We start from the raw sequence: 26,994 nt of genomic DNA, 5'->3' as shown, positions 1-26,994 counted from the left end.
AGAAGGAAAAACAGTGGAGAACTTCAAGAAAAGAGCAAAGTTAAAAATAAAATAAAATGACAAGCTAATCAGAATTGTATCACATATCTTCCCTGATCCCCATACATATTCCCCACTATTCCTGTTACTTTTTCATGTATTCCTTATGGTGAGGCCATAGCTAGGACCCTGTTTCTGGAAGAGAAGCTCCCTGCACTAAGTGTTTGGCCAGCTGGCTGTAAGGCTCTTCTGTTCACACCAAACCTTGAAAGAAAGATCTGTTGTTCCTCCATTTCAGAACTCCCCTGACAGGCAACTGGAGATGCCTTTGCTTCTCCTGGGACCTGCCCCTCTATCAGTCCCCTCACAGGATTGTAGGCTCTTCACTCATGTACTGTTGTGCTGCAAAATCCCTCTTTTGTCCTCCTCTTCTCATTGCGGATTCAGTCGTAGCTCAGAAACAGAGACAGCCGACCACAACATTCTCCAGAGGTTCGGAACCAATCTTAATACAATCTGTTGGCACCAAACAAATTAACTTCTTTTGAATGAGACTGGATAAAAAATTAATGTGAATGCTTATCTGACAAAGTAGCTTTTCTTGGTTTATGGAATATTCTTCAATCCTATGCATGTTTTCTATTTGCCTTTCTTTCCAAGCTGAAATTCAGCCCAGGCAAAATTTTCTTTCACCTCCATTATGATCATCAAACTTAGTTGGGTAACTTTCTTCCTTGAAGCCAAAGTCAGTTCTGTGTTTCAGCCAATTTTATTCGCAGGTCTAGTCAAAAGCACCAAATCTTAAAGTACACAAAGCATGTATTTGGTCCACTGTGGAGCCAGAGTGGCTAATAAGCATGGAATTTCTCATTAACAAGATGGGTGTTTGCAAGAGAAAACACTACTTGGAAAAGTTGCACATTACTTGAGTAAATCCCCCATCGGGAGTCCAGGCTGCTAAGCTACTGGAAAAGTAGGGCAGTCAGCAACAGACAAGCTTTTGGGAGGTTAAGTGTGATCAGTCAGATTATTTGACACTGAAATCAGTAGATCAATAGGTTGCTGTACCTCTCCCCCAAAGAAATATTTCTTTGCTGAAAAAATACCATGTAAATGATGAGAAACTGCTTACCACTGTGGCTAGGATGAGACACTTTGGGTTTTTATTTTGTATGTTTTGTGTGTTAAAGCCTCTAGGCAGGTGAAAAGATGTGTGGCACCACATTAGTATGAAATAGTAAAGGCAGTTGCAGAGATGGAAAAAGGATGCTGGATCATCTTGATTAAGGATACCAAAAGGCAGACGTGGTGCTGTTTACCATGCTGACCTGTGGTGGTCAGGTTGATCACAGCATGGACCACAAGCCAGCCTTGAGCTGTGGGATACGTCAGGTCTGTCATCACCTCATGTTCTCCGTAGGGAGATGCAAATCCTCTGTTTGCCCAGGCTCTTCCCCCAGCTTGTCTTCGGGTGCCCTACAGCACTGAAAACATCCCCACACCTCTGCCGGCGTGCGTGCTTCAGAGGTGTGCCGCAAGCAGGGAGTTTGGCCAGCGGCCCCCGACACACGGGTTTCACATCCCCTCCTCTCACCCACACCAGAGCAGACCTGAACCACTGGGGCTTTACAGCTCACAACCAGAAACTAAGGGCAGGGAAACATGGAGTTCTATTCGTGTTCGGAGGAGTTTGGGTTTTTTTAGTCTGTTGTTCAAACATTCAATGAACATTCATAAAGCCCATACTCTCCAAATTATTTGCTATTACTTTTAATTAATTATAGTAACCTCTGTTGCTTTGTCCTATGGGAAATAAACAACTGCTAATACTCAAATAAGGTTGGAGAAGGTTTTAATTAGTTAATTTCATTAATCACACAGTCTGTTCATTGCAGTTCATGTGCTGTGGAACAGTAGAAATAACTGTTATTATGCAACGAGGCTACAACCATGCTTCTTCCTTCAAGATAGTTAAAAAAGGTGTTCTGTCCGTGTCTTGTAATATGTAACGACAGGTGTAGTTTTTCTTAGGTTTTTGTCTTAGAGTTTAATACCACTAATATCCAGTATGTCACTTGTTGGGGAAACATACCTTACACTAGCAGGAGAATGGGTTATGTGATTTATAGAGGCAAGTTATAAGTCTGCAGTGAAATGGGAATTCTGTGAGTACTGCAGTATGTCCTGTTCATATCTACCAAAGGTTGAGAAGGACAGAAATACCAGAATTTGAGACTGGATTAATGACTGCATGCGCAGAGAAAAGAGGAAAAAAAACCCCAACTTTAAAAATACTTTTCCAGCAAAAATGCCATAAAGCACTGTAAAAAATCTAAACATATGTGTTTTGATCTTATGTGCTGTAAAATTAATGTGGAAGTTTGAAGTCTGATATAGTAAGAGAGTGGAAAAAATCCAATGCATTTGAGAAGCATATTTTGTAACTTTAAAAGATGGGGCAATTAATCTGCAGTAGTCATGTTTAAGAAATATATGTAGTGCTCATAAAAATCATCAACATATATAAACTCTCTTGGCCTGACTCCTCTGGAGTGTAAGTGATGGTAATTACTCTGAAATCAAAGACCCAAACTCTGACAATTTGGCCTGGCTGCAGGTCTGCTTGTACTCATTTTTCATATGATAGGTACAGAATTGGCAACGGTGAGGCTAGCTTCCCATGCAGGGCAATTGCTTCTCCACTCTGATCAAAAGAGATTATTCCCAGATCAGAGTTGAAAGAGATGATTAATCTGCGTACATTGTTCAGTCCTGGGTCTTTGTATTGTGGTCGGCAGTTCATGAAAAATCTGAGTGGGAAGCACCACCACTACTTCTTCCCTTGGCTGCCAGGTGGTAGCAACTTTCAGTCACTACTCACCTGGTCTAGACTCAGAGGAGCCTGGAGGTAAAAGATACGTAACCACTAATGAATCTTTGAATTGCCTAGCTCCCACTTCTTCACCTAAATTATACTTTTTAAGGCTATTTACCAAAATTACACAGTATTCTGTGAAGAAGAAAGTTTCTGCTTTTCACAGGCATCATTCTTTATGTCCTCTCCTGGAAAGCTGCAGGTACATTATATTACTGGTGTTATTTATTACTATCTGTACTGGGAAATCAATTGGTGCTGCAGAGGGTTACAACAAACACTTATAGCCATGAGGAGATGATATTCTCCTGTGGTGATATTGATGACACTGAGAGATGGTAAATAGGTGGTTGGAGAAAACCCTACTGTTAGCCTGGCAGGATTGATCTTAAACAGATATGTAGCCTACATATATTTGGATTTCAGCCCGCCACCAAAGCAAAAGCAATGGCCGCAGTACACACGTACGCTGAGTGCCAGCATTAAAATTGCATTTGCATCACTTTTGTTTGTTTTTCAGAAAATGCTCTTGGGTCTGTTGGCTTGAGTAGTGAAGCAAGAATTTCCTTATTTTAATAGGAGGCTCTGTGGCCTGAAGTGGAATAGCAGCCACTAGTCCTTTACTGTTCTTGCAGTCAAAAAACAATACTAAAATATATCAAAGTGTCTGACCTCTCCTAGTTCTCTGAAAGCCTCAGTCACTGCGTCTACCGTGTATCCCATGATCGAAAGTGTGTGCCAAGGCTCCACTGCACACCTGGTCCCTGGTTTGGCCTTTAAGTTTGTCCTTTTCGTAGCTTTCAGTGCTGGTGGCAGTGATCTCTCAGAAGATTATTTTCATGTAAAGTCCTACACAGGTCACAGTAACACGACAGACTCTCTTTGCCAGGCTCTGTACAGGCGCATAATGAGTGACAGTACCTGCTTGGGATGAGGTACAAACCCTATCCGTGGCAAGTAGGAATCCCCTGGTATTTTCTGTAATAAAGATACAATGCCCTAATTTAATTCCAGCTTGGGTAATTACATTGTCTCGTCATGTTTGCCAGTGATATCACCAGGATGTAGCATTCTGCATTTACTGCTTTGGCTGTTGCTAACAAACTGTTCAGCTATCACGCTGTTAGCTAGTACTTAAAGCATGATCATGGACATTCTCAAAATCTGTAAAATAAGCAGAGCTGATTGAACAGGTCCACGTCACACTGCAGAATTAATTGCATCTCAGAGATAAATGAGGTTTCTCCTTTATTTAGTGTAGGCGTAAATCTACTTCCTCTGAATTCGGTAACAAACTGTGGCTGATTCCAGGGCAAATCTGGTTCCAGTCCTTCATTAGCAGATGGACTTTGGATTTGCAGTGAGTGAAAGTCGCACAGTATGCTTAAGATAGTATTGTTTTTCCACATGATCTACTAAGTAACTTTCTGTGACTTCTTCAGGTCCTAGCCTTGTCCATTATAAAAATGTGTGTCATTGTTTTCTGAAAGGCAGCATTTGCATTTTTGAGGAAACCTAGGAATGCTCATATGAAAGAAAAATAATTAAAATGTGGTAGACTATTAGAAACGCAAGACTGAATTACAGTCTACTGGGGAAAACTAATCTGAGCGTGCCTAATGACATCCTTTAGAAAGTGATACTCAGCTAAGAAGATATATTAAATTCATTTGTATTGATAATCCACTATGTCAATGCTTGCAAATAGTTTAATTTAAACGATTAAAAAAATTTTAAGGAGTCTATTTAAGGATCCAGTGGAGTATCCATCGCAGTGGCAGACATTTCTTTCTCATCGGTATGTTAGATATGTTTACAGTTCATGGTATCAAAAAAAAGCAAAACAAATATGAAAAGCCTAAATGGAAGAATGACTCTTAATACACTTAAGTGAGATGGCAACCAAAGTAACGTACGTCGGAAGAAATACATCAGTAAAGCTAGTGAAAAATAAGCTGAAATAAAGCAAATTTCACCCTGGGCCTATTAATACATGATATAGTTTAAGGCAGGTTGAATGGTTCCTGTTCAACCACAGCTATGCAAAGATCAAATTAGATTATACCACTCTGGATACATGGTTAGCTAACATGATGCTGAATGGGATTTAACTTTGTCTCTGCTGACTAATCAGTTGTGGTCACCACGTTCTAACAAAACTACCCTGATTTTCCATAACTGTGTTAAAGCACAGTAACATCTGGCTGGGTAGACAAGGTTGAAGATTTCAGTTTACACTTGAAAGCTTTGTGTTGTGTAGGGTGATTTTTATGGCATAACTACGTCAACAAAAGCCCTAGCATAGACACAATTATACCAGCAAAAAAAAAAAAAGTGGTTTTGATGTTATGGCTTATATCGCTTGCCAAACTGGAATGCATTTTACAGGCAAAAAGCACTCTAATTATGTAGGCGGAGTTTACTGGCATAACTACACCAGCATGACAAAACTTTCAAGTGTAAACAGGAGCTAGGTGCTTATTTAAGTCAGTATGTCTTCTAACCACTTAACAAAGTATAATTTGTTTTCCAAAACCTCCCCTTCCCCAGCCACACACTGGGTCTGACTCTCACCCAGCTCAGAAATGAGCAGCAGGACGCCAGCCCGTTGGAGAGGGAGGATCAGGCCTGCTCCTTTAGAGAAAGACTGCACCAATGTGATTCACCGACTAGCAGAGGGTGGTATAATGAGAAAAGCAACGCCCTGGGAAGTACAAAAACATGAGAAAATTAGTCCTTGTCCTACTTTTACTTACACTTTCGTATGACCTCACACTTCCCCAACTAACTTGTGTCAAGCTCTAACCTCTTTATTAATCAGTGTATGGGTGCAGCTAGGACAAAAGGGATTTAAGAAAACAGTGTAAGATGCTAACTGGGCACTAAGCAGGCTGTGCCCTGCACAGAGCAGGTTCTCCTTCATGCGATACAGCTGCTGGCTCTGGCTGCCATAACAAGCCGCAGGAGACTTTTTTCTTGTCTGCGGACAGGATGGCATGGCTAGACTGCATCTGTGTGATGCTGTGTGAGGAAGCCTTACCAGCTCAGGTTGTTGATAGCTTGGCTCATTCTTCCACTTCATGGTGCAGATGTACCCAGGAAGACTGGGCAGAAGGTCAAATTTAAAGGATTACAGCAACTGGGCAGTACCATACCTGCTTGTTGTATTTCTGACTGTTGCCATCACTATTTTAATGAGGTCTGCATTTACCCCTTCCACTGTCCCCCCACCCAAAAAAATTCAAGTTGGACATTGTGTCGCAGTTTAACCCCAGCCAGCAACTAAGCACCACGCAGCTGCTCACTCACTTTCCCCCCACCCAGTGGGATGGGTGAGAGAATCGAAAAAAAAAGTAAAACTTGTGGGTTGAGATAAGAACAGTTTAATAGAACAGAAAGGAAGAAACTAATAATTATAATAACAATAATAAAATAACAAGAATAATCACAAAAGGATTGGAATATACAAAACAAGTGATGCACAATGCAATTGCTCTCCACTTGACAACTGATGCCCAGTTAGTTCCTGAGCAGGGATCCGCCTCCCCCAGGCCAACTCCCCCCAGTTTATATACTGGGCAGGATGTCACATGGTATGGAATACCCCTTTGGCCAGTTTGGGTCAGCTGTCCTGGCTGTGTCCCCTCCCAACTTCTTGTGCCCCTCCAGCCTTCTTGCTGGCAGGGCATGAGAAGCTTAAAAATCCTTGACTTAGTCTAAACGCTACTTAGCAACAACTGAAATCATCAGTGTGTTATCAACATTCTTCTCATACTGAATCCAAACTGTAACACTGTACCAGCTACTAGAAAGAAAATTAACTCTATCCCAGCCAAAACCAGGACACATGGAAACACCTATTTTGTACTTTTTCTTGTATTTGGGTTGAAAACGGCAAGGGCAGGGGCGGGGAGAGAGAGAGAGAAAACTGTAAGATCATGTTCCAGAAATATTTTGGAAATCCACAGGCTTAATGAGAGAAAAGAACTAAATGCATGAATGTTGTCACTAGCAAGTCATCCAGAGTGCACAAGGGAAAATGCTTTTAATATCTTTAAAGTAAATGATCATGCAAAGACACAAATAGTCAACACTTGAGGCAAAAGGTGTTTAATTAGAGTGGGAAAAGTCTTTGTTTTCAGTAATTAAAGGTAAAATTCCAGAGTAGATGAGAGAAATCCAAACTCCCTAAACATTTGACAGCTTTAAAGAGAAATCTGCAAGGGTTCAGAGGTAAACCTGCACAAGGAGAGGCAGAGGATGAGGCCAGATTGCCTGCTTATGCAGCTCTACTGAGGCATTGCAAGGGCTGAGAAGTAGGTTCCTGCCCATGTAGAGTGATTCAAAGCACTCAAGGCAGGCGTACAGACATCCCCTACAACCAAGGAGTAGAATAAGCATCCTCCAAAGAGTGAATGAAAAATCCCACATGCTAACCAGGGAGCAGCCTTGAATTAGTCTGTAAGTAGTAATATGCAGAGGTGTGCAGAGAGCAATTTAGGCTGGACAGGATGTGGGGGGTCATTGGGTCCATCCCCCAGCTCAAAACAGGACCAGCTTAAGTCAGGCATTTGGCACCTTGCTGAATTCTTGTCCTGCTCAGGAGGTTGGAGGTCTGGCTCCTTACTCTAAAACAAGGCTGTGGTGGTGATGGCCAGTTTTGTAGAATGACCTATCAGCTAAAGCATGCACCCAGGAAATGGGATTTGTGATCAAGATATATGACACTGCCCAGGGCACGCTGTAATCCCCAACCTATGGCATAGTCTAAGAAAGAGGGAAACATTTCCTCCTGCTAGTAAGGCTGGCCTGTAGGCAGCTGGGCTGCCAGAGTCTTAGACAAGCGGTTAGGACAACGCGCCACGCAGTAGGGCACATAAGCTTTGGTCCTTACTCTCAGAGCTGTTAATGGATTTTGTATTAGATGGCATCTTCTTTATATAGGACACAAATAATCCTGGCATCAGGGACAGGCAATACAGACAAAGGAATGATAAATTCATGGATCCTCATGAAACAGAGACGTTGAGGTATCAGTACTGCCCATGCTGAACCACCCCAGGATGTGCTCAGAAACAGGGCTGCAAGCACATGGAAGACATAACAAATCTGAGATTTACCAACCAAAGCCTTCATTCAGAGGCTGATAGGGTGACTATGGGCATCATGGTTTTCGAATCTGGCATTGCCAGAAGGAACTGTTTAAGACTGAGGCACCTACACGTTTTTGGAGGTCTAACTATAAAGATATACATGCTATAGTGACTGTTTTACATGACAAAAGGTTTTATATGATAGAGTTCAATCTCCTAGGTGAAAGAAAACTGGAAAAATCCTCAGTGTGTTGTGAGCTGAAAATGTTCTTTTTTCTTTTTCATTTGTTCTGAGTATAACAAAGTCGGGTATTAGTAGTATAATCTTTCGATTCCCATTGTTTCCAATAAAATCCATACTTCATGACAATTTTTGCTGTATGAGAGTCGTGACTAAGCTTTGGATAATTTGGATTCTACTACAATTTTTAATAGCATTTTCCAGTTTAGTGCTTTCTCCCTTCTCTGTAATGGTTGCCATTATAAGTTTATAAGAAGATTTCCTAGCAAGAGGATTTCTTACCGCCCAGAGCTTTCCCGTGGAGACACTCATCAATATTAGCAAACATTTTTTGAATTATACTTATGACACAGTTATACAGCTACCAAGTGTACTGCATTTCTCTTCATTAATAAGCTTACTGATGTTTACTGAAATTTATTTTCTTGAATTTATGCACGTATGAGAGGACACTGTCAAAAGCTGTATCTTTTCTCAGTTCTGGCCAGGACCAAAAAGTTTTAAGATTACAGTCCAACTTCTGACCAGCATGTGTGAATGGACTCATAATCACCTGCACAAAACCCTAAACCACTTCCTAGCTACGTATTTTAAAAGGGCTTGCCACAAGTGGAACTGTGATTACCTAGGATTATGCAGAGTGAGCTAATTGTCTAAAGTAGGTATCAAATGGTATGAAAAATACACAGATGATTACCTGGAATCTTTCCTTCCTGGTGGAATAGGAGAGAAAACAGAAGAGCTAATTTATACTTTAGCAAACAGAAAGTCAGCTCGCTGCTCTCAGAAGAAAAAGACAAACACTGAGTCTTATCAAAGATACTGCAGCAGTATTTCTGATGCCCAGGAAAGAGTTAAAACTACCCAGTGGTTACTGAAAGCCTGTTGTCAAGATCACTAACCAGCCAATTACTGTTTATTCTGGTAAGGAAGTGCTCTTATTTTAATGGACGAGTATATGAAATTTTAACTATCATCTGTCACACTAAGTTTTCTGGTGATTTAATTGGAAAGAAGATGCTCAAGAAAGTAATTAATATTTGAAATTCCTGGGGACAACTCCAAAAAGGAGCTCAGCTTTGAATGAGGGATTTACACTGCTTAACTCTAAAACTCGTCTTGTGAAGAATGTTGTTTATAGACCACCAAACTCTGAAAGGACCATGTATCACACAGGTGCTGTAATTGTCTGCACTGTACTACATACCTAACACATACTGTGTATAAACAGAAGTGTCCTACCCAGGCCTGCTATGTTAAACACAGGCAAGGTTCTTAGGGAAAGTAAGATCTTTTTGTTGGTTGGTTGTTCGGGGGGGGGGGGGGGGGAATACTAACTATATCAGCGCTCACTCTTTTTCTCTCTCTCTACATGTATCTCAATATTTTCTTGTTGCCCGAGTCAGACGGCTCTGGACTCAGTATTTTGGTTTCTAGGAGTCTCATTCAATGACCCAACTGTCTCTGCCCTGAGTACACGCTTTTTTGGGGGTCGTTACAGGGACAGAGGACTGCAATGCCCATTACCCTTTTGGCTTTGGGCCTTATACAAAATGCAGCTTTGTCCTTTTACTTCTGCCTCTGTGAAAGTCATGGAAGTGTTTATAAGAAAATGTTTTCTCTTCCACTTGTAATAGAGCCTCAGTAGCTCAGCTGAAAGTGCCTAGATGTTCTAAACTTATAAGCATCGTCCCACCAGAGATGTGCTCTTGAATGTTAAATTTAGGCTAATTGGAGGCATATCCTTTAATTTAGCAAGCTGAGGTTACTAATACAGATCAAGAGCTAAAAATTAACAGTGGAGCTGATGTATGCTAAATGCCTAAGTGGTATCTTAACCTATAATTATACAAGTTCTGTTAATAGTGAATAGTTCAAATCTTCAGAGATTTCAATAGTCTAATGGGCTGTAGTTATTTCCAATTTACATTATGGTTGCTAGGTTTCATTAAAATGAGAAAAAGGCTGTATACCGTAGCAGAAGAAAATTGGTGTTTGAAGTTATCACCCAGGAATCAAAATATGAAATTTAAATTAGAAGGTGTCCAAGCAACACATTGACACCAAAGCTGAGCGCTGATAATGAAAGTAGGAAGAGAGCAGGTTTGCAGAGAATATCAAAGGAAGATGGCACTACTAGCAACACGCTCCATAACAATGATACCTTAAATGCTGCACTACTGGAGCATGTAAGGAGTCCAAAACATATTACAAACCTCAGTTAAGCCCTGCTACATTCTTCTGAATTATTTAAATTTTGTTATCACTGATTTGCAGATGGCAGGCTGAGGCACAATAAAGCACATGGCTTTTCTGAAGCCATGCGATGACTCAGTAGGATGCGAGAGCAGCAGCTCGGGGCTGCAGCCTCCCCGCTAGCCTGCTGCCAGGTACAGCTACACCACACCATCACTTTGGGAGGCTGCTCAGCCAGTCCCCCTCCATGGTTTGCCACTGCCCCTTTCATCCTCATACCATGGTCCTTGGTCTTCTCAGTTGGGCTGAGACATGCGTGTTTGGGAGATGTGCTGTACACCAGATCACTCAAAGCAACATGGGTTAAAGCTAGTGCTTTCTGGAGAGCCAGAGGGAGTTTTTATCCATCTGGATCACTGCGGACATCTGGCTTGTAGTGCAGTCCCACAAACACACCAGCATGACTGCAGGGATGGCAAATCATAGCTGGGAGGGACAGCGGGAGCTTGGAGAGACCACCTTCAGCCACCACCAAGAAAGCGCTGTGTAGCCAGCCCTGGCCATGTGTGTTTCCACGGAGCCAGGGTATGCTTTTGGGGGGCCACAGTGTAGACCCCCCAAAACCCACTTAACAACAGCTAATGGCGTCCTTTTAGCCAAGCCCACCCAGGTTTTCAAAGTCTAGGTTTTGCTGACTTGAGGCTTAAACCTGTCAGCATGACCTATCGCTACTACTCACAGTGAAGTGAGGTCTCCCAGCTCCTGCTCTTCTGAGCCATACTGTATGCAGATGAACTATTTTTGGAATAATGAGGATAAATTGGATTACTTGATAGATAATAAAAATACCACATAAGTTAATAGGAATAAGCAGCATGTGTTACAATTTGGTAGAAGTCAAGGTATCTGACACGTTTTGATACCTAAATTTGACTTTAAATTCCTTTTTAATTCTTCTGGAGTGTACTTCAAATATAGAGAGTATGTGCTTCTTATGGGCAGATTAACAACTAAAATAAATGTTCCTTTGTACCTAAAGATTAGCTATTTCCTCAGTGTTTTATTAGTGAATCATGTTACTTTATCTAAATTCAGGCTTAAATTCCTCACCTGTATATCATTGCAGTTTTTGAATCTAAATTAAGTATCTGAATTTCTCTAAAAAGGCAGTAAATATGGTGGGGCTTGTTTGTTTTAATTTAAACACCTTGAAGCTCTGCAGTTTCCACATTAGTGAATGAGCCACGGGATGAAGAGTTATAACTAAATAGTTCTTTCTTTATAAAATAGGTTTTCCTGACAGCTCCTTCTTATTTTTTCAGAGTCAAAGTAACCACTTACATCTCAGTCTGAAATACATATATCCATTTTGTAACATATTGCTAAATATGTCTAATTTACATAAGAAGCAACAGCAAAACTCCACGTACGTTGTGTTAGTTAAATTATCATTACTATTATTATGTAATTACATAATGGAGAAATAGCAAATTCAAACTCTTAAAATGCTGATCATGAAGTATATTAAATTATAGCATTGCCTCAACTGCAGGGTAGGTGTGCTCAGTGGCACACCCTCCGTCATGCAAACGATGGGATAAAGCAGAGCACAACACAGCTTCTCCCCTGGAAACCAAAGGAAATCAACATCCAAGGAGACGCTTTAGACCTCTGCTGTGTCCTGCAACCAGGACACACTTTAGGGTGCACAGCTGTAGCACTTAGAAGCAGTACCTAGTGATTCACAACAAACATGCATTTCACTGTGATGCAGAAAACCGACATGCTTTTGTGGGCAGGTTCACTCTGAAATTGCAAGTAAAAAGAAATCCCTCCCAAGCCTATTTTTACATGCAGCAGATGACAGGGAGTCAGCAGGGCTGGATTTGGCTCAGGAATACGTGCTGCAGCCGTCAGTGACCACGAGGCCGGAAGCTCCTGTAGCCTTGCTCTCCAAGCTATGAGTAATCTTGAGCAAACCACATCAGCCTCCCAGTAGTCCAACAAAACAGTGTACCTATCAGAATCGCGTAGTTTAATTATTGAGTGGTTGAAAACCACTTTCAGATTGATTCAGAGATGTCTTGTTACTACAGAGTTACGTTAAGCAATAATGACACAAATCAATAAAAATCACCAAATAATTAAGCATCTTCAGACACTTAATACCCATTGCAACTGCCATTAGCAAGAGGTTTGAGGGCTGTTCACAAATCTCTTTAGCATATTATAAATTCCCCATAGAGCACTCAGATGTCCCAGCTATGGCTTCGCATGCCACATACACTGCAATCCTGTCCCTGTGCTATTAACAGTAATGGTTTCACATTTAAAAATCGTGTCCTGGGAATATGGTTGAGGACACAGCACACTAGAGACGCATTAGCAAGAAAAGAGACATGTGGATGATCAGAGCACGCAGGAGATTAGACCATGACTCGCTGCATACCCTGGAGGAACTCATTTACCTTCTCATCTTTGGTATAACCCTCTGTGAGAAGTGTGTATCAAAATTTAGTTACTTCATGGACTGTTATGTAGCCTGATTAATAATATTTAGAGAGCACTTAGACATCCCTGGATAAAGGTTGGGGCTTTTTTGTCAGTCTATTATTACTACCTTCATAGCTTTCCTTTCTTGTTTTGGGTCCCTGAGTTCAAAGTTCTTTCTAATGCTCTGCACACATTTTGTGAAACTCTGGCTGCTGGTGTCAAATGCCAGCATATTCACAGAGCATAAACCATCCGGTTTTGCTGAAACTAAATATTATTCCCGTGTTTACTTAGGAAAATGGATGCAGACACTTTCAGTTCTCGCAGCTGTTCCTTCCTGGGAAACAGGAGGAGAAGAAAATTTTTCTCTCCAATGCAGAGGACTAGTAAGCTTGATTGACATTCCCCAAACTGCAGATCCTGCAGGCCCAAATAATTTGCCTTATTTTGCCTCAGAAGTCCTTCCCCCTTTCTCGCTTGGGGAATAATGCCACAGCAGGTGTTGAGTATTTCTGATAGTTTGTGGGCAGTAGGACAGGCTGCCAGGGGAGCTGAGATTGTATCATATGCTAATAAATATAATTAAAAAAAACCCCTCCTCACACATTTAAATAGTTCTGACACCAAGAGATGAAGTAATCTGCAATACGTACCACTGGGTACGCCTCACCTTGTCCTTGTTTTGCATGCGGCTCCCAGGATGCTCTCTCATACCTTCAAGGCAGCACTTATCTTGCCCAGGCTCTCTAACCCAGCTGGGAGCTATCAGGATAGGGCAGGGGTAGCTGCTCTTTTCAAAATAAGACTTTCAAGTCACACTTGCTGGATTGAAATTTCTATTCTTTTTTTTTTTTTTACTGGTTCAGCACTGGTTCCTGACATCAACAATCTGTTTTCATGTTTTAATTCCAGTGAAAATAAGGGAACATCTAGACCTGCCTTGCCTTTTAAGTATGCATAACAGGCAATGAGGGCAGAACTACATTCATAGTAATCAAGGGCCAGTATTAATCTACAAAAAAAATCTTGTTCTTCAAAAACTACTATTACTAAAGCTTTGATGATTATAGCAAACACATTGGTGTATCAACCAAAGATCTCATAATGTGTTTCAAATGTTTCAGTTATGTCTCTTCACTCCCTGGAAAGGTTCACATGTGTTATTATTCCCATTTTATAAATGTGGGAACTGAAACTGAGAGCTCACCAAAGTTTCCCAGGTGATGAGGAGCAAATATATGACAAGAATCTGGGGAGGCTGAATCTGACTTACCTATTAGCTCTTTGAAGTGGAAAGAGTAAGTGTAAAATGTATGTAGAGTATTTACAGTGTGTTACCTTAATAATACCCTGTCTCGTTGGTTGGATTAATATTTAATTATTTCTACAAACTGTAATAGCTACATCAAGAGAGATGGAGCAGCTCTATTGCTGAATGATTGGGGCATTCACTCAACACAGATCCAGACTCAAGTCCCTGCCCCAGTGGCTATTTATTTGTACAAAGTGTTGCAGTTCCAAACAGTGATACCAAGAGACCTGCCTTGGATGTAGCAGTTCAAAGAAGAGTTTTTCACATCCTAGGTATGTGCCTCCAAACCCAAACCACTGGCTGGTTTGGGACTCTCCTCCTCCTTCTCTAACTTCTCAGGAAAGTTGATAAAGTCTTGGTTTTATCTCAGTGTAGAAGAGTAGTATGGTTTTGGTTTTTTTAATCTTAAAAGGATATAACAAAACCTACTATTTACCCAGCTTTGGTACAAATATTGAGAAACAAAAAAGGGCCATAAAGTGCTACGGGGTGGCATCTGTTTGGTTTTCTGCACCTGCCTCTGCATCTAAACTTTTGGGACAAAACAGTGATAATTTATCTGCAGTCTTTGTATATTTTGAGGTTACCTCCATACAGTTTCTTGCCATTTCTGACTAAAGAAACAGGACCTGTGAATGTTTTGTAAACAAAGTATCCTAAGAAAATACATTGCCAGTTTGGATCACTAATTTCTGTTTCAAGTCAGAAACTGAAAAAGGCCACTGACGAGGCAGCGGTAGTTCAGCTATCACAGTCCAGGGAGAATATGCTCCTAATTACGTGCTGGAAAACTAATCACATGGCTCCTCCCAGCTTCCTCCTCCAATCCACCCAACAGCTGCAGTCAGCCCTGAGTTACAGTTGGCAGAGGTGATGGAGTACATTAGAAACAAGCTAAAGTGATGGGTTAATGCTGTAAAATACAGCCGTGTGCTGTCTAGCGGGTAACTGATGGTAATGTAGCTGGGCCATGGTTTTTGAAAGTTACAATGACATAGTAAATAGGTTAAAAGTGCATGTAGTCCACTAACTTTAAAGCGCAGTAAGTAGCAGAAGTACTGGCTGAACCAACATGAGGTTACTAGGAAAGAGTAGGTAACATCAGAGATGCTGAGACAGTGCTCTGTAGCTGGGGATGCAACAGTCTCAAATTTGCAGCAGCAGCATAAGCGAGAACTCATGTCTAGAGAGCCACAGTTTAGGGTATGACACTTATTAACATGTAATTTTTTTTGCCAACTTCTTTGGAAATTTCTATCCTTCAAATCTTACAAACTCAGCAGAATGGCAGTGCAAATTAAAGGACACCTTGAGACGGCATGTGGATAAGGAGAGGAAAGTTGAGACAACAGGGTATTTAGGGTAAATGACACTGAGACCAAGTAGGGCAAAGTTAGAAGCAAAGCCATGATGGTGGACATAAGAGGAAATTTCAAAATAACTGAAAGCAAGTTTAGAAAGTTGAGTGCTATTAATAAGAATTCTCCACAGGTATCAGCAATGTTCAGCTCCCCCTGCTACTTGAATCACCCGTTAGGTATCTTTGGCCTGTATCTGTGTATGGTATAATGCCAAAAATTACTGAGCATCTCTCCTTGATCAAAGAAAATGCATCCAGTCCACAATAACTATTTCTTTCTGAATCACAGAAAACAATGGGCCTCATTCTGTGATCTTTTAATTCTATTTACTGTACCGGGATTATGCCAACATAAACCACAGGACCTGTCAAGTTTTACCCATTGAGGGAAAAACTCACGTACTTGTTTCCCTGCTCAAGCTACAAGGAGGGGGCGGGGAGCAAACTTTACAGGGTTATGCAGCACACTGAGGTGACCATCACATACATACAGCTGGGGAGTGACTCTGTCACCCAGCCACATTCCCACCACATGGGCCGATGGAAGAGGGAAGGCGTGCTGTGGTGTGCAAGCTGGGATGCAGCCGTGATGGGAACCAAGAGGTGTCCCGTGAGGTGTCATGGGACATGAGGGCAGCACCACCGGGCTTTCCTCATCATATGACCCAGTGTGATGCTATCCTTCAGAGAACTGAGAAAACAGAGAAATAGTGAAATGGAGTAGAAAAAACAAGCTTCATGTATTTACCGGAGTTCCTCAATAATGCAATACTGCAAGTTATACTGGTCAATGTGGGTTCAGATGTGATGTGGTAAAATAAAATAAGGCACTGGCACAGAATCTACAAGGAAAGAAGTGATGTATTTCTTGGAGCTTGTTCTGTTCCATAGCATCTCCACTTATTAAATTATTTTGCTGTTATGATATGCCGCTGAATTGTTTCTGGAACATGCTGACATGCTTAGTAAAAAGAGTTAGGGAATTATGTTTTGCTCAGTGTATCTGGAAGTTTAGTATCTTCTGGAGTTTTGGAAGACATATTAATTGTATCTTTATGCCACAGTGAAAGATAATTTCATATCCCCATTTTGTTGTCAGTGCAGAATATTCTGTGATAATAAAATATTATTATGTCTGAACCTGATGTTGCGATGGCTTAAAATAACCTTCAGGGCAGTTTGGTTGTATGAAATGAAACTGGGACAATTCCTAAAAGCTCAAGAGGGACTGTGGATCTATTAGTTTTGGCAGCAATAAAGTAGTTGGGATAAGGAAGATCCTTTTAAAACCTGAATAATCATTTTTCCTAGTTTGACAAAAAATAAAAGAAAAACATTTTAAGATTTTTTTTTTAATTTAGATTTTCACTACTAGCAGAATTTGAAAAATAAGAAAGAATAGCTGTGTATGCTTTCAGCAGATGAGTTGGAATTACATTTCCATATATGCTGCCTACAAATGGAGATACAAAATCAATTTTCTTTTCTGGAGTTTCTTCCTCTTCCTTCAGTGTAGCAAGCGAAACTTTATTATCATTGTGTAGGTATTTCAAAGGAGTGTTCTTTTACCTGACTGTCTGGACACCTAGCATCATCTGATGCCTAATCATTGCCCTGCCTTGTCCTAATTGCTTTTGTTTTGCTCATACTCATTTTCTCCTCATCAAGAGATAAAGAACTGGGTTTTGAAATTATTTAAGGTGACAGGATTTTGCTGGCTTATATGGACTGATGGAAAAATTCAAGTTTGAGCTCGCAGAGATAAGTTTCTACATCAACATTTAGGTAAATAAGTGGCCTCTTTTTTCTACATCTGCACTTTGTTATTTTGTCACACACATGTATTTGTCTGCTGTCCCAGTTCACAAATTTTCACCACCTACATTTTAAAGCACTTCTCTGTCCATACAAGCAAGGCAAGCATCTTGACAAAAATATGTAAACTAACATGTCTTTAAAGCTCATCTTAAAAACGTTTCAGAAATCACCAAAAAAGTACTCTGAGCAGGTCCAGCTGCAATGAAACATAAACCACATTGGTTAGGAGTTTCTTCTGACAACTGTGCTAGAGGGCTATAAAGAGCACAACTTGTCATTCCAGTTCCGACAAATTTTTTTTAATAAACTGTGAGCCTTCACAGGCGCAGTTTCAGTAGAAGAAGAGGTGACACACAGGTTACACGCAGCCTACTAAGTCTCAATTTCTTGCCTTTTGTGCATAAGTGATGGCTGCCAACGTGTAACCTCTTTTTAAGGCAAAGCTACCACGTTCCTGCTGTAACACTCTACAAGGAAGTGGAGCGCCATGAGAAGTGCCGAGTATCCCCACATCCACGATGAAGTCCTCGGAGCTGCTCCCCGAGTTATAGAAACAGCCGGCGGAGCAGCCCAACCCCTCAGGACTGGCCGCTGCGGGCGTCGTGACAGGAAAGGCTTCCTCACCCGGCGCTCCGTGGAAGCCTGAAGGGGCTGACCCAGAGGAAGCCCCGCGGCTCCGAGGACCGGCCCGGGCAGAAAGCAGGCCAGGGAAGACCAGTGCAGGGGCTGGGCAGCTCCCTCCTGCGAGGGCCACAGGCCGGCAGGTGAGCGGCTGACCCGACCGACCCAGCCCGCCCAGCGCCTCCCGCAGCACCGCGCGCCGGGGCAGTTACCAGGAGACCCTCGGGCAACGAGGGAGGGTTGGTGAGTGACGCTCTGCGCATGCGCCCCGGAGCCCGCCAGCACCTTCGGCGCCTGCGCGGTGGCTGGAGCGCGGAGCGGCAGAGCCGCGGCGGTAGGGGTGAGGGGGCGCATGCGCCCTGGCGGCTTCTGAGGCGGGGAGGAGGCGCAGGGGGGAGGGGTGGCGGCTTCCCCCCATTTACTGGTGCGGGAGCGGGCGCGGCGCTTTCGGCTGCCAGCGCGGGAGAGGCCGGGTGGCCGCAGGGGACTGCCGGAGGGGGGTAGGGGGAGCCACTGTAGCTGCCGCCACCGCTCCCTGCTCCTCCTCCTCCTTCGTGAAGCGCCCTCTACCCCGCCCTCTCCCCGCCCGGGACCGAGTCTGGTGGCCACAAAATGGCGGATGGGGAGCTGAACGTGGATAGCCTGATCACCCGGCTGCTGGAAGGTGAGCGCGGCGCCGGGCAGCCCCGCCTGCCCGCCGCCCCACGCGCGTACCGCGGAGGGCGAGAGGGCGCCGTCGCCTCCCCGCGGGAGCCGGAGCTGCCGGCTAGGTGGGGGGAAGCGGGCGGGGCGGGCTCGTCCCGCGCTGCGGCCAGGGGAGCGGGGGCAGCGCCTCCTCCAGCGCCCACGGGCCCGGGGTGGCGGCCGGGAGGGGACTTGGCGTGCGTCGCCGGTGCCCCGAGCTCGGTCCTCGGAGGGAGGAGGGGTGCATTTAAGCGTCCTGTCGGCGCTGGTGTGCGCGGGGGTCCGTCCTCCCTGTTTAAGTGAGGTGGCTGCCTTCCTATTTAAAATGGGGGGGGGGGGGGGGAAGCCTCGCTTTCCTTTTTCCCTTTTCCACCCCGCTGCAGCTGCCTGGCTGAGGGGCGAGCTGGGGAAGCCTCGCCAGCTGAGCTACGGGCGGCTTTATCCCTTCCTCTGGTTGGGTTAGTCGCAGTCTTCCGCGTTTAAAATAGTGTGTACAAGCTGCGTCAGGTGTGGAGTTGTATGTACGTGAGTGTCAGTGGAAGCAGAGGGATTTAGTGCGCTGACATTCCTCTGCCTGCCTACGGGGCAGTCTCCAAAAGTGGCTGTTATGGATGGCTAATAAAAGCGATGAAGGGTTTTGTGTGTATTAAATATAAATAGTGAGTCTTTCCTTTAGAGTAAGGAGGAAACTGACTTACTTCCCTGCTTTTGGAGAAGCTGGGGAATTACTGCTAGCATTTTCTTATGTAAGTTATGTTTTGAATGTTTAGTCTTCTTAGGCCTCTTCTATTAATCTTTTATTCCACACTCAACAAATACCCGGTATGTAGGAGATGAGAATACATGCATGGGTATGTGCTGTTCACTTATTTGGTTGCTGTACTCCTGGGTAGTTGGATCACTTTGCAGAAAGCGTATAGAAAGGAATTTATGGAGTATGTACAGTTCTGGAATTGAAACAAGTTTTGTAAGTCTGAAAGTTTTGTTCAGCTGAGTTACTGCAAAGCAGAGTTTTTAGGGTTTTGAGGATTATTGTAGTAGTTGCTATCTGTTCTTTTTAGATGTGAAACTTTTATGAACAATAAAATCAATATTTTAAAATACATAAAGGCTTTGGGCAATTTTGCTTATGTTTGTGATTTAAGGTATGCAGTGTAGTATAGTATGAAGAAACCTGCAGGTATCGTCAGTAGAAGTTTATCTTTGATCACTAATACAGATAAAACTCCCTTTTTCTGGCTGTTGAAACCCAGATTAGCAGATAAGTTTTTAAGACAAACCAAAGAGTAACATAGTAAACATTGATTTTTGTAGTGCAGAGTTTTTCAGGACATCAAAATGTATGTATATGTGTGGTGGTGGGTTTTTTGAGACAAACTTTAAAAAACCTATTTGAAAGGTACTGTTTGCTCATCAGTGTAGTTACTTAAACACAGATTGCTTTAAGAGGAGGGGATTCTGCAGTGTTTTGGTATGCAACCTGTTGGATTGTTCTGCTCCCTGTTACCTTAAATATTTCCCTGCTTATCCCTTTTTTAACTAAGACTTTTAAAATATGTAAATGGTATTGAACACATACACCATAAATACTTGTGTTGCAACTTTCTAGCTTTTTGGGTTATGATTGGGTGCCTCGTGTCCAAGCAACCTAATCTGTGTATTGTATTCTGTGGTACTTTATTCTTTAGGGATATGGATGTGCAACTTCTGAATCGAGCTTTGCTTATAATTTTTCATCTGTTTTTCTCTCTGAGCAGAGGTTAGGAAGATTCTTAAGGTAAATGCGGTGTTTTTTCTCTGCTTGTCACTTACTAACAGTAGTAGGAGTGCCTTGTACAACATCTTGTATCTGAAGTGGAATAGATTCTTGCAGGTTTTATTTGGGGAAAAAAAACTGTTGAAAGAACGCATTGTGTATGAATTATTTTTGCTTCCATTTAACATCTTTTATTTGTTGTACTGCTAGCATATAATGTTTTAAGCTGTGGTTCAAATAGTAGTGTTTCACAATGAAGCTTTGTTTTTTGTACAATTGGCAGCTCACGTGCTGGAGCTCTTGCTGTTGCTTAGCTGACCTGTTCTGGTAAAGTGAGTATGAATCCCTCCCCATGCTGCTTGCACAGAAAAATTGGTATTGACTCTTACCTCTGGAACAATTAATTAGTTTAAAGCAAGCTTTTTGGCTCCATTACACTTCAATTTTGACTTAAAGGATAAGGAAACGTGGCTTTTGAGCTGTAAAAATGCACATCGAAATAATAAAAAGACACTTTTAGGAAATGTTGTCATGCAGTACGTATTTAGTCCTTTTGGTTACTTTAAGTGAAACGGATAGCTTTAAGTTTGAATGGCAGTCTACAATTGTCTCTCAGTGGCTGCTGCACGTAAATTTTAAAGGGTAGCAAATACATACCAAAAGCCACAGCAACAGGAAACTTCCCTGCTGTCATTGGGTTGCTGGTTAGTGACACCTGTTTCCAGGCTGTGGTATTAGCTGTCGTGAGTTCTTGCTCTTACTTGAATTAGGTTACTCTAACTGTTTTTATCCTTGTTGCTCAAGACTATGTATCTTTTGAGTTATATGACACATTAACTTGCCTTTTGATTGGAATTACCTACTTAGATTGTCTTGCCCTCCATGTGTTGTTTTGTTTTTCCTTTTTTTCCAAGATGTCAATATGAAGTGGCCTGTAGCCAGGCTGTTTGAGAGAATTCATCAAGAACATCTTCCCAACCCTCAACACGTGTGCATGCATGCTTATCTTGAATGTGTACTTATTTTAGAGATCTTTTAAGTCCTGAAAGCCAGACTGATTAACTCTTGAGTTAAATTGGGGATAGTTTTCAGAAAGACTCAACTGAACCATAGTGTAATGTATGGTGATAGTCTTCTAGGACATTAGCTTTTAATTTCCATGTTCTTTTGCATATACCAAGTTCTTATCCTCTTTATTCATTGGTTAAGTGCTGAATTTAGGAATGGTAAGAGCTTGCTTTGAATTTACTTTCTCTTGCAACTTGTCTAGTACTTAGTTACTAGTCAGTGATACTTTAAAAATAACTTGTGTTTGGGGGAAAGTAAAACTAAAGTGTGTACTGCATGCATAAACTCTGAATGTAGCAGTGCTTTCTCTTATTTCTTCTACCTCCAGACTTAAATTCCAATTCCTATTTCTTTACTAGAAGAGTGAGGGAGATGCTAGTGCTCTTAGATGTGTGCCTGACTGATCTTGGAGATACTTTGAGCTTTATTATAAGATTTCTTTTGATAAAGAAATCGCTCATAAGTGAATCTGCAAAGATTTACAGGTCACATAAACACAAAATTCCATAGCTTCATTAAAACACTTTTGGACTGAGATGTGACCATAAAGGTGAGCAGGCCAAATTAGTCTTAAGACTGTTTCCTTCTTGTGCTGGTATTCAGAATTCTAGTCATGGGTTAGGCTTAGTTGCACTATGGTACACAAAAAGATGATAGCCTCATTTTTTGCTTCAGTGTGCGGACTTTTATTGTGTTGGATTTTTTTTCTTCCTACCTTCCCAGCTATGCCATCTGGTGGATAGATTTTCCCAGTCCATTCTAGCTGCGGACAGGAGAGCAGTATGCACACAAGACTGCCATGAGTGTGGCAGATGTCGAATATGGAATTGTAGAATAGTTTGGGTTGGAAGGGACTTTTAAAGGTCATCTAGTCCAGCCCCCCTGCAATGAGCAGGGACATCTTCAAATAGATCAGGCTGAGTGCTCAGAGCCCTGTCCAACCTGACCTTGAATGTTTCCAGGAATGGGGCATCTACCACCTCTGGGCAATCTGGTGTTTCACCACCCTCATTGTAAAAAATTTCTTCCCAATATCTAGTCTAAATCTACCCTCTTCTAGTTTAAAACCATTACCCCTTGTCCTATTGCAACAGGCCGTACTAAAAAGTCTGTCCCCATCTTTCTTTTAAGCCCCCTTTAAGTATTGGAAGGCTGCAATAAGGTCTCCCTGGAGCTTTCTCTTCTCCAGGACGAATAGAGAAGTTTTTCTTCTTTCAACACAGTTTTTCTTCTTAGTCTCTGCAGCTGAAATTGCTACTTACTTGTGTTGTGTTTTGCCCCATCTAGGCACACCATGTATCCCTCTGTGGGTAGTGCACTGAAATTTGCAAAAATGCTGAGCTAAATGGATACATCAGGCTTACATTTAAGCCAGGCTCTAAGCTAATTGAAATGTTGGTGAGGTGTGGAAAAGTTCCCTCTATATCAAAGCAAGGATGTTGGAATAGGTGTGACCTTACTTGTAAGGAGTGCTGTGGATGGTGTTAAGTAAGACTGCCCTATTTCTGTCTGGGTGTTGGGCTTCCTGTTTCTGTGGTGTATGTCTCTTAGAATTTCTGCCTATAAGGCAGCCCAGCTGGACTGGGCTTTCTGCACTTTCAAATATATAGGTATCTGTCTTAGTAAACACTAAGGAGTTTACCATATGGAAGAAAAGATGTAGTTGGGGAAACCTAGACATACAGTAGCTTTAAATACAAGCTGGATTTCTGTGAAGAAGGTTTATTTATATAGCTGTACAAACAAATTTACCTTGTCTAGGCAAGACCCCTTGCTTGCCTAAATCTAGCTAACCTATTTAAAATAAACAATTTAAATTAATTTGATAGAACTGAATGTGGATCTGCTCTAAAACAAAACTATTTTTGGTTTTGGGAAGTCTAGGAGGACTACTAGTTCTGATAGTACTGATCCACAAGAAAGCCTGGAAATACTTATCCAAGAAGAGAGTTGTCGAACTTCCAGTAGATGTGGAGAATGGTTATTGCTTTAATGTTCAGCTCAGAGTGTGATTTTTATGATTGCCTTAATAAAAGCTGGTTGCATAGTGTTCTTACCATGTCATGTGATATCTTCTAGGAAAGCTGCAGCCTTCATTTCCTTCTGATTTCACAGATCTTGCAGGTTGTGATAAAGATAGAAATTTGAGTATTATTCAGTTTTTCAAATGGAAGTTGGATTTTTAAATGCTTATGAAATAATTGTTATTTTCCTTATTAGTTTTAAATGCTGTAGAGCTACTGGCCTAATGTATTATGGTCAATAATGTATTTATTGTTTGGTTAGTGTCTTAACTAATTAACATATCCAGCCAGCATGATGGTGTGGTACAATACAGTGGTAGTGCTTGCGGTTCCACAGGCTCTGTAACTGATAACTGAGAAAGAGAGGGAGTAGTAGAGAAGAAAAATAGACCTTGGTGATCTGTTGAAGAACAATATAAACAAACCATGAAGGTGAACCTTGAATAAACAAGGGTTATTACCTGGTTTGGTGTGAAATCACTGGATAATCTGCTATTAAAAAAATAAACAAGGAGAACGTAATAAGGAATTTCTTGCAAAGGATGTATTTTTTAAATAGTCTTTAGAGAGAGGAAGAAAATAGGCAGTTTTCCTATGTTTCTAGGAGGGTAGGTATTGTATTAAACAGGGAGAAGGGATGGAAAGAAGAACTATGTGTCTGGGTTTGTACAGCAGTGTAGATATCAGCCAGTTCATCTTTAGCTTTATAAGTGCATGACAAATGGGATAGTTGGCTTGAAAAATTGCACTGAAGGCCAAGAGCCCAGTGTCAGGCAATGTGTGGTGGTGTTCCTTTATTCTGTCTGGCTATTTTGCCACTTGAAGGCTATGTGTTTCAATAACTGTTTCATTTAGATATTCTGCAGCACAGTTTTTACTTGAGTCATTCAGTGTCTTGCTCACAGTACAGCTAAATTACAGCATAAAAGGAGAAAAACATTTGTTTAATGTATATAAGAGGATTTTTAATACTTGATAGTTGCAATTAAATGCTCATTAGTGACCACCAAATGTAGGTATGTAACTTTTTAAAAAAAAATTCCACCACAATATGTGGCTTAGCACTGTGAAGTCAAGCATGCTATGTTTGGCTATTACTCAGTAAGGTCAGATGCTGTGCTTGGTGAAGGGGGTGGGTGTGTGTATAGGGGAATCTACTCTTAACTACAACCTGAGGTGCCTCTAGTGTGGTATGTATCTGGTCCATAATTTGTACATAGAAATGAACCTGTTTACTGCCTTCTCTTAATGTTGTGTGATTTGTCTTAGTACATAGGCTAGGTCATCTTAGTTTCACAGCACCATCTTCTGTGTGTTTTGTGGTTTCTTAACACCAGGCTTGATACAAAGCTTTTGTGTGTATATCCCACATAACCATATTAGTTAAATACCTGAGAAATTGAAGCCGTGCAGAAGTCATGTTAAAATCCTTTTGTATTACAACTTAACTTCTTTCCTTGGTACTTCTCAGGAGTTATGAAGTAACTTTGTAATCTGCCTCTGCCTTCCTCGAATTTTAGGCATTTCATTAGCACTGCTTTAGAGGAAAAGTAAGTCAAACTTTGAGAAGGAAGCTGAAATTCATTGTTTCATGAGACTTTTATGCTAGGTTAGCCTTCCAAGTGGACTAGAACAGGAATTGCTACCACTTAATACATAATACAGCATAGTGAGAGGCTTCTACCTTATGCTTTGCTAGTTGCATGAGTTTTAGGTTCAAGTGTAACAAACATTAGGGTTACACATTTTACTTACAGAATGGAGTAACTAATGTGATCTTTGTCCTTCAACCTCGAATTCAGCAATTCTTGGAACTGTGCATGGTACAGAATGACTGAGACTGTCAGTTTATGGAACCTTTGTGTAATGAAGCAGGTGGTCCATGAAAAGCAAATATGGGTGAAGGTTGATGTAGGGACACTTGCGTGTTTTCATGGCCTTATTTGGGTATCCCCTGAAGCAACTTTACATATTAGTTTCTAATGAAAATCCTTCTCGAAGAGCATTAATTCTGCTGCATAGTATATAGTTTAGGAATGTAAATGCAAGTTTGGGTAGAAGAACATGACTTCATTGTTTGGTTATTTTCCTGGTTAGAAATTAAAGGCTTGAGCAGTCTCTTACTCTGCTGTGAATTTGTGTTTGATGTTAAATAAGTCCTGCTAAAATGAGCTTACAGGCAACCGCTGTGTTCTTTAGCAAAATACGTAATATCAAGGGCATCCAGTGAAGGGAAATTTATTAAGATTTTAAGATAACTTGGATATAAAAGCACAGTTCTTCAGGAACAAACTCCCTAGAAGGCTGATTCTTCTATTTTTAGGGTGAAGTTTGGTTCATGTACCCTAGGAAAGGTACAGGGCTTTGCTGCATACACCATGGAGGGGAGCTGTATATTCAGCAGTATGCTTCTTACTGAATGGAGCAAAGCTCTGTCAGGGCTTTATTTACATTGTTGTTGTCCATCAGTGTAACACATGAATGAAAACCATTCTAAGCTTAGTTCTGTTACAGTAATTCTGAAAGTTTGAAAACCTGTATTGCTGGCTTAACTCTCAATGTTTTGCTGCAAGATAGGGAGTGGCTGCTTCTGGATGACAGCTGAACAATTTAAATAACGGAAAATATTTTGAGGAAGTAGAAGTTTTGCTTTCCAAAATGAAAGACGCTTCTAAAATCCAATGTCAGATTCCTGACTTAAAACTGTGAAAATATAGAACTTGGATTTTAAAAATGCTGAGAGCAGATAAATTCAGAACATGTTTCCAAAATCAGTATAAGGACTGTTTGTTTTTTTCCCAAGTCATAGGTAATGCCACCTTTGGCTTCCAAATCCATACTGCTCCTACTATTGAGAGGTTGTTCAGGATTCATCAAATACTCCAAAGTACTTTGAAGTACAAGAAATAAAAAATTAAATGTTGTAGTTTTTAATCACCAATAACCAAACTTTCCACAGAATGTGAGCAGGGAGTGTAAGCTTGTGGGAGTTGCTTGTGTGCAATTTGTAAAATTGCATGCTTGCAGTCTTGTGTTGTAGTTTGTGAATTTTTTTTTTTATATATATATACATACTCTGGCAAAATAGATCTTTAAAGCCATAATTTCAGAAATAAGCTTGGCTGGAGCTGCTGTGAATAGAAGCAGAACCAGCTGCTTATTCCTTCACTAGTCCTAGCCCAAGTTCACAGTGAATGTATTCTCCAGCTTGGGGAACTGTCTAGATTACATTTTTGTTTTGTCATGTCTTTGTATTAGAAAGAAAAGATTAGTTCACTGATGCAGTTTATTGTGTGGCCACATAAATGCATATGCCTGCAAAAAAAGCAGAGTGTAGGGAAAGAAGGAGGCTGCTTCTTAGCAATAGTGCTGGCCCAATTTTTTGAGAGACTTAGAAGTCTGACTGGGTTTTAATGTTATGCTAAAACTGTGTGTGTTTTGTCCAGTAAACAGGACATGTGTGGTATTGGAGAA

General features: G+C 41.4%; 1 protein-coding gene and 1 long non-coding RNA gene across 2 annotated transcripts in view; one reads left to right on the top strand and one right to left on the bottom strand.

The window, feature by feature from the left end:
* Window positions 1-2,024: 2,024 nt before the first annotated feature.
* LOC121233733 lies at window positions 2,025-20,420 on the bottom strand. The gene is made up of 3 exons (XR_005933794.1): window positions 20,246-20,420; window positions 4,279-4,281; window positions 2,025-2,035 (listed from the first exon to the last, which is right to left on the bottom strand). It is a non-coding gene; the product is annotated as an uncharacterized LOC121233733 (long non-coding RNA).
* The window catches only part of PPP1CB (protein phosphatase 1 catalytic subunit beta), a 30,141-nt gene continuing 21,475 nt past the window's right edge, over window positions 18,329-26,994 (top strand). Inside the window, exon 1 of the mRNA XM_030036166.2 lies at window positions 18,329-18,652. Coding sequence (XP_029892026.1) covers window positions 18,601-18,652 — 52 coding nt within the window. The 5' untranslated portion in view covers window positions 18,329-18,600. The remainder of the gene's footprint in view (window positions 18,653-26,994) is intronic.

This window comes from Aquila chrysaetos, chromosome 13 (genome assembly GCF_900496995.4).
Source record: "Aquila chrysaetos chrysaetos chromosome 13, bAquChr1.4, whole genome shotgun sequence".
Lineage (NCBI taxonomy): Eukaryota > Metazoa > Chordata > Aves > Accipitriformes > Accipitridae > Aquila > Aquila chrysaetos.
Note: the sequence above shows the minus strand (reverse complement) of the source record. Positions and strands in the feature narration are given on the sequence as shown.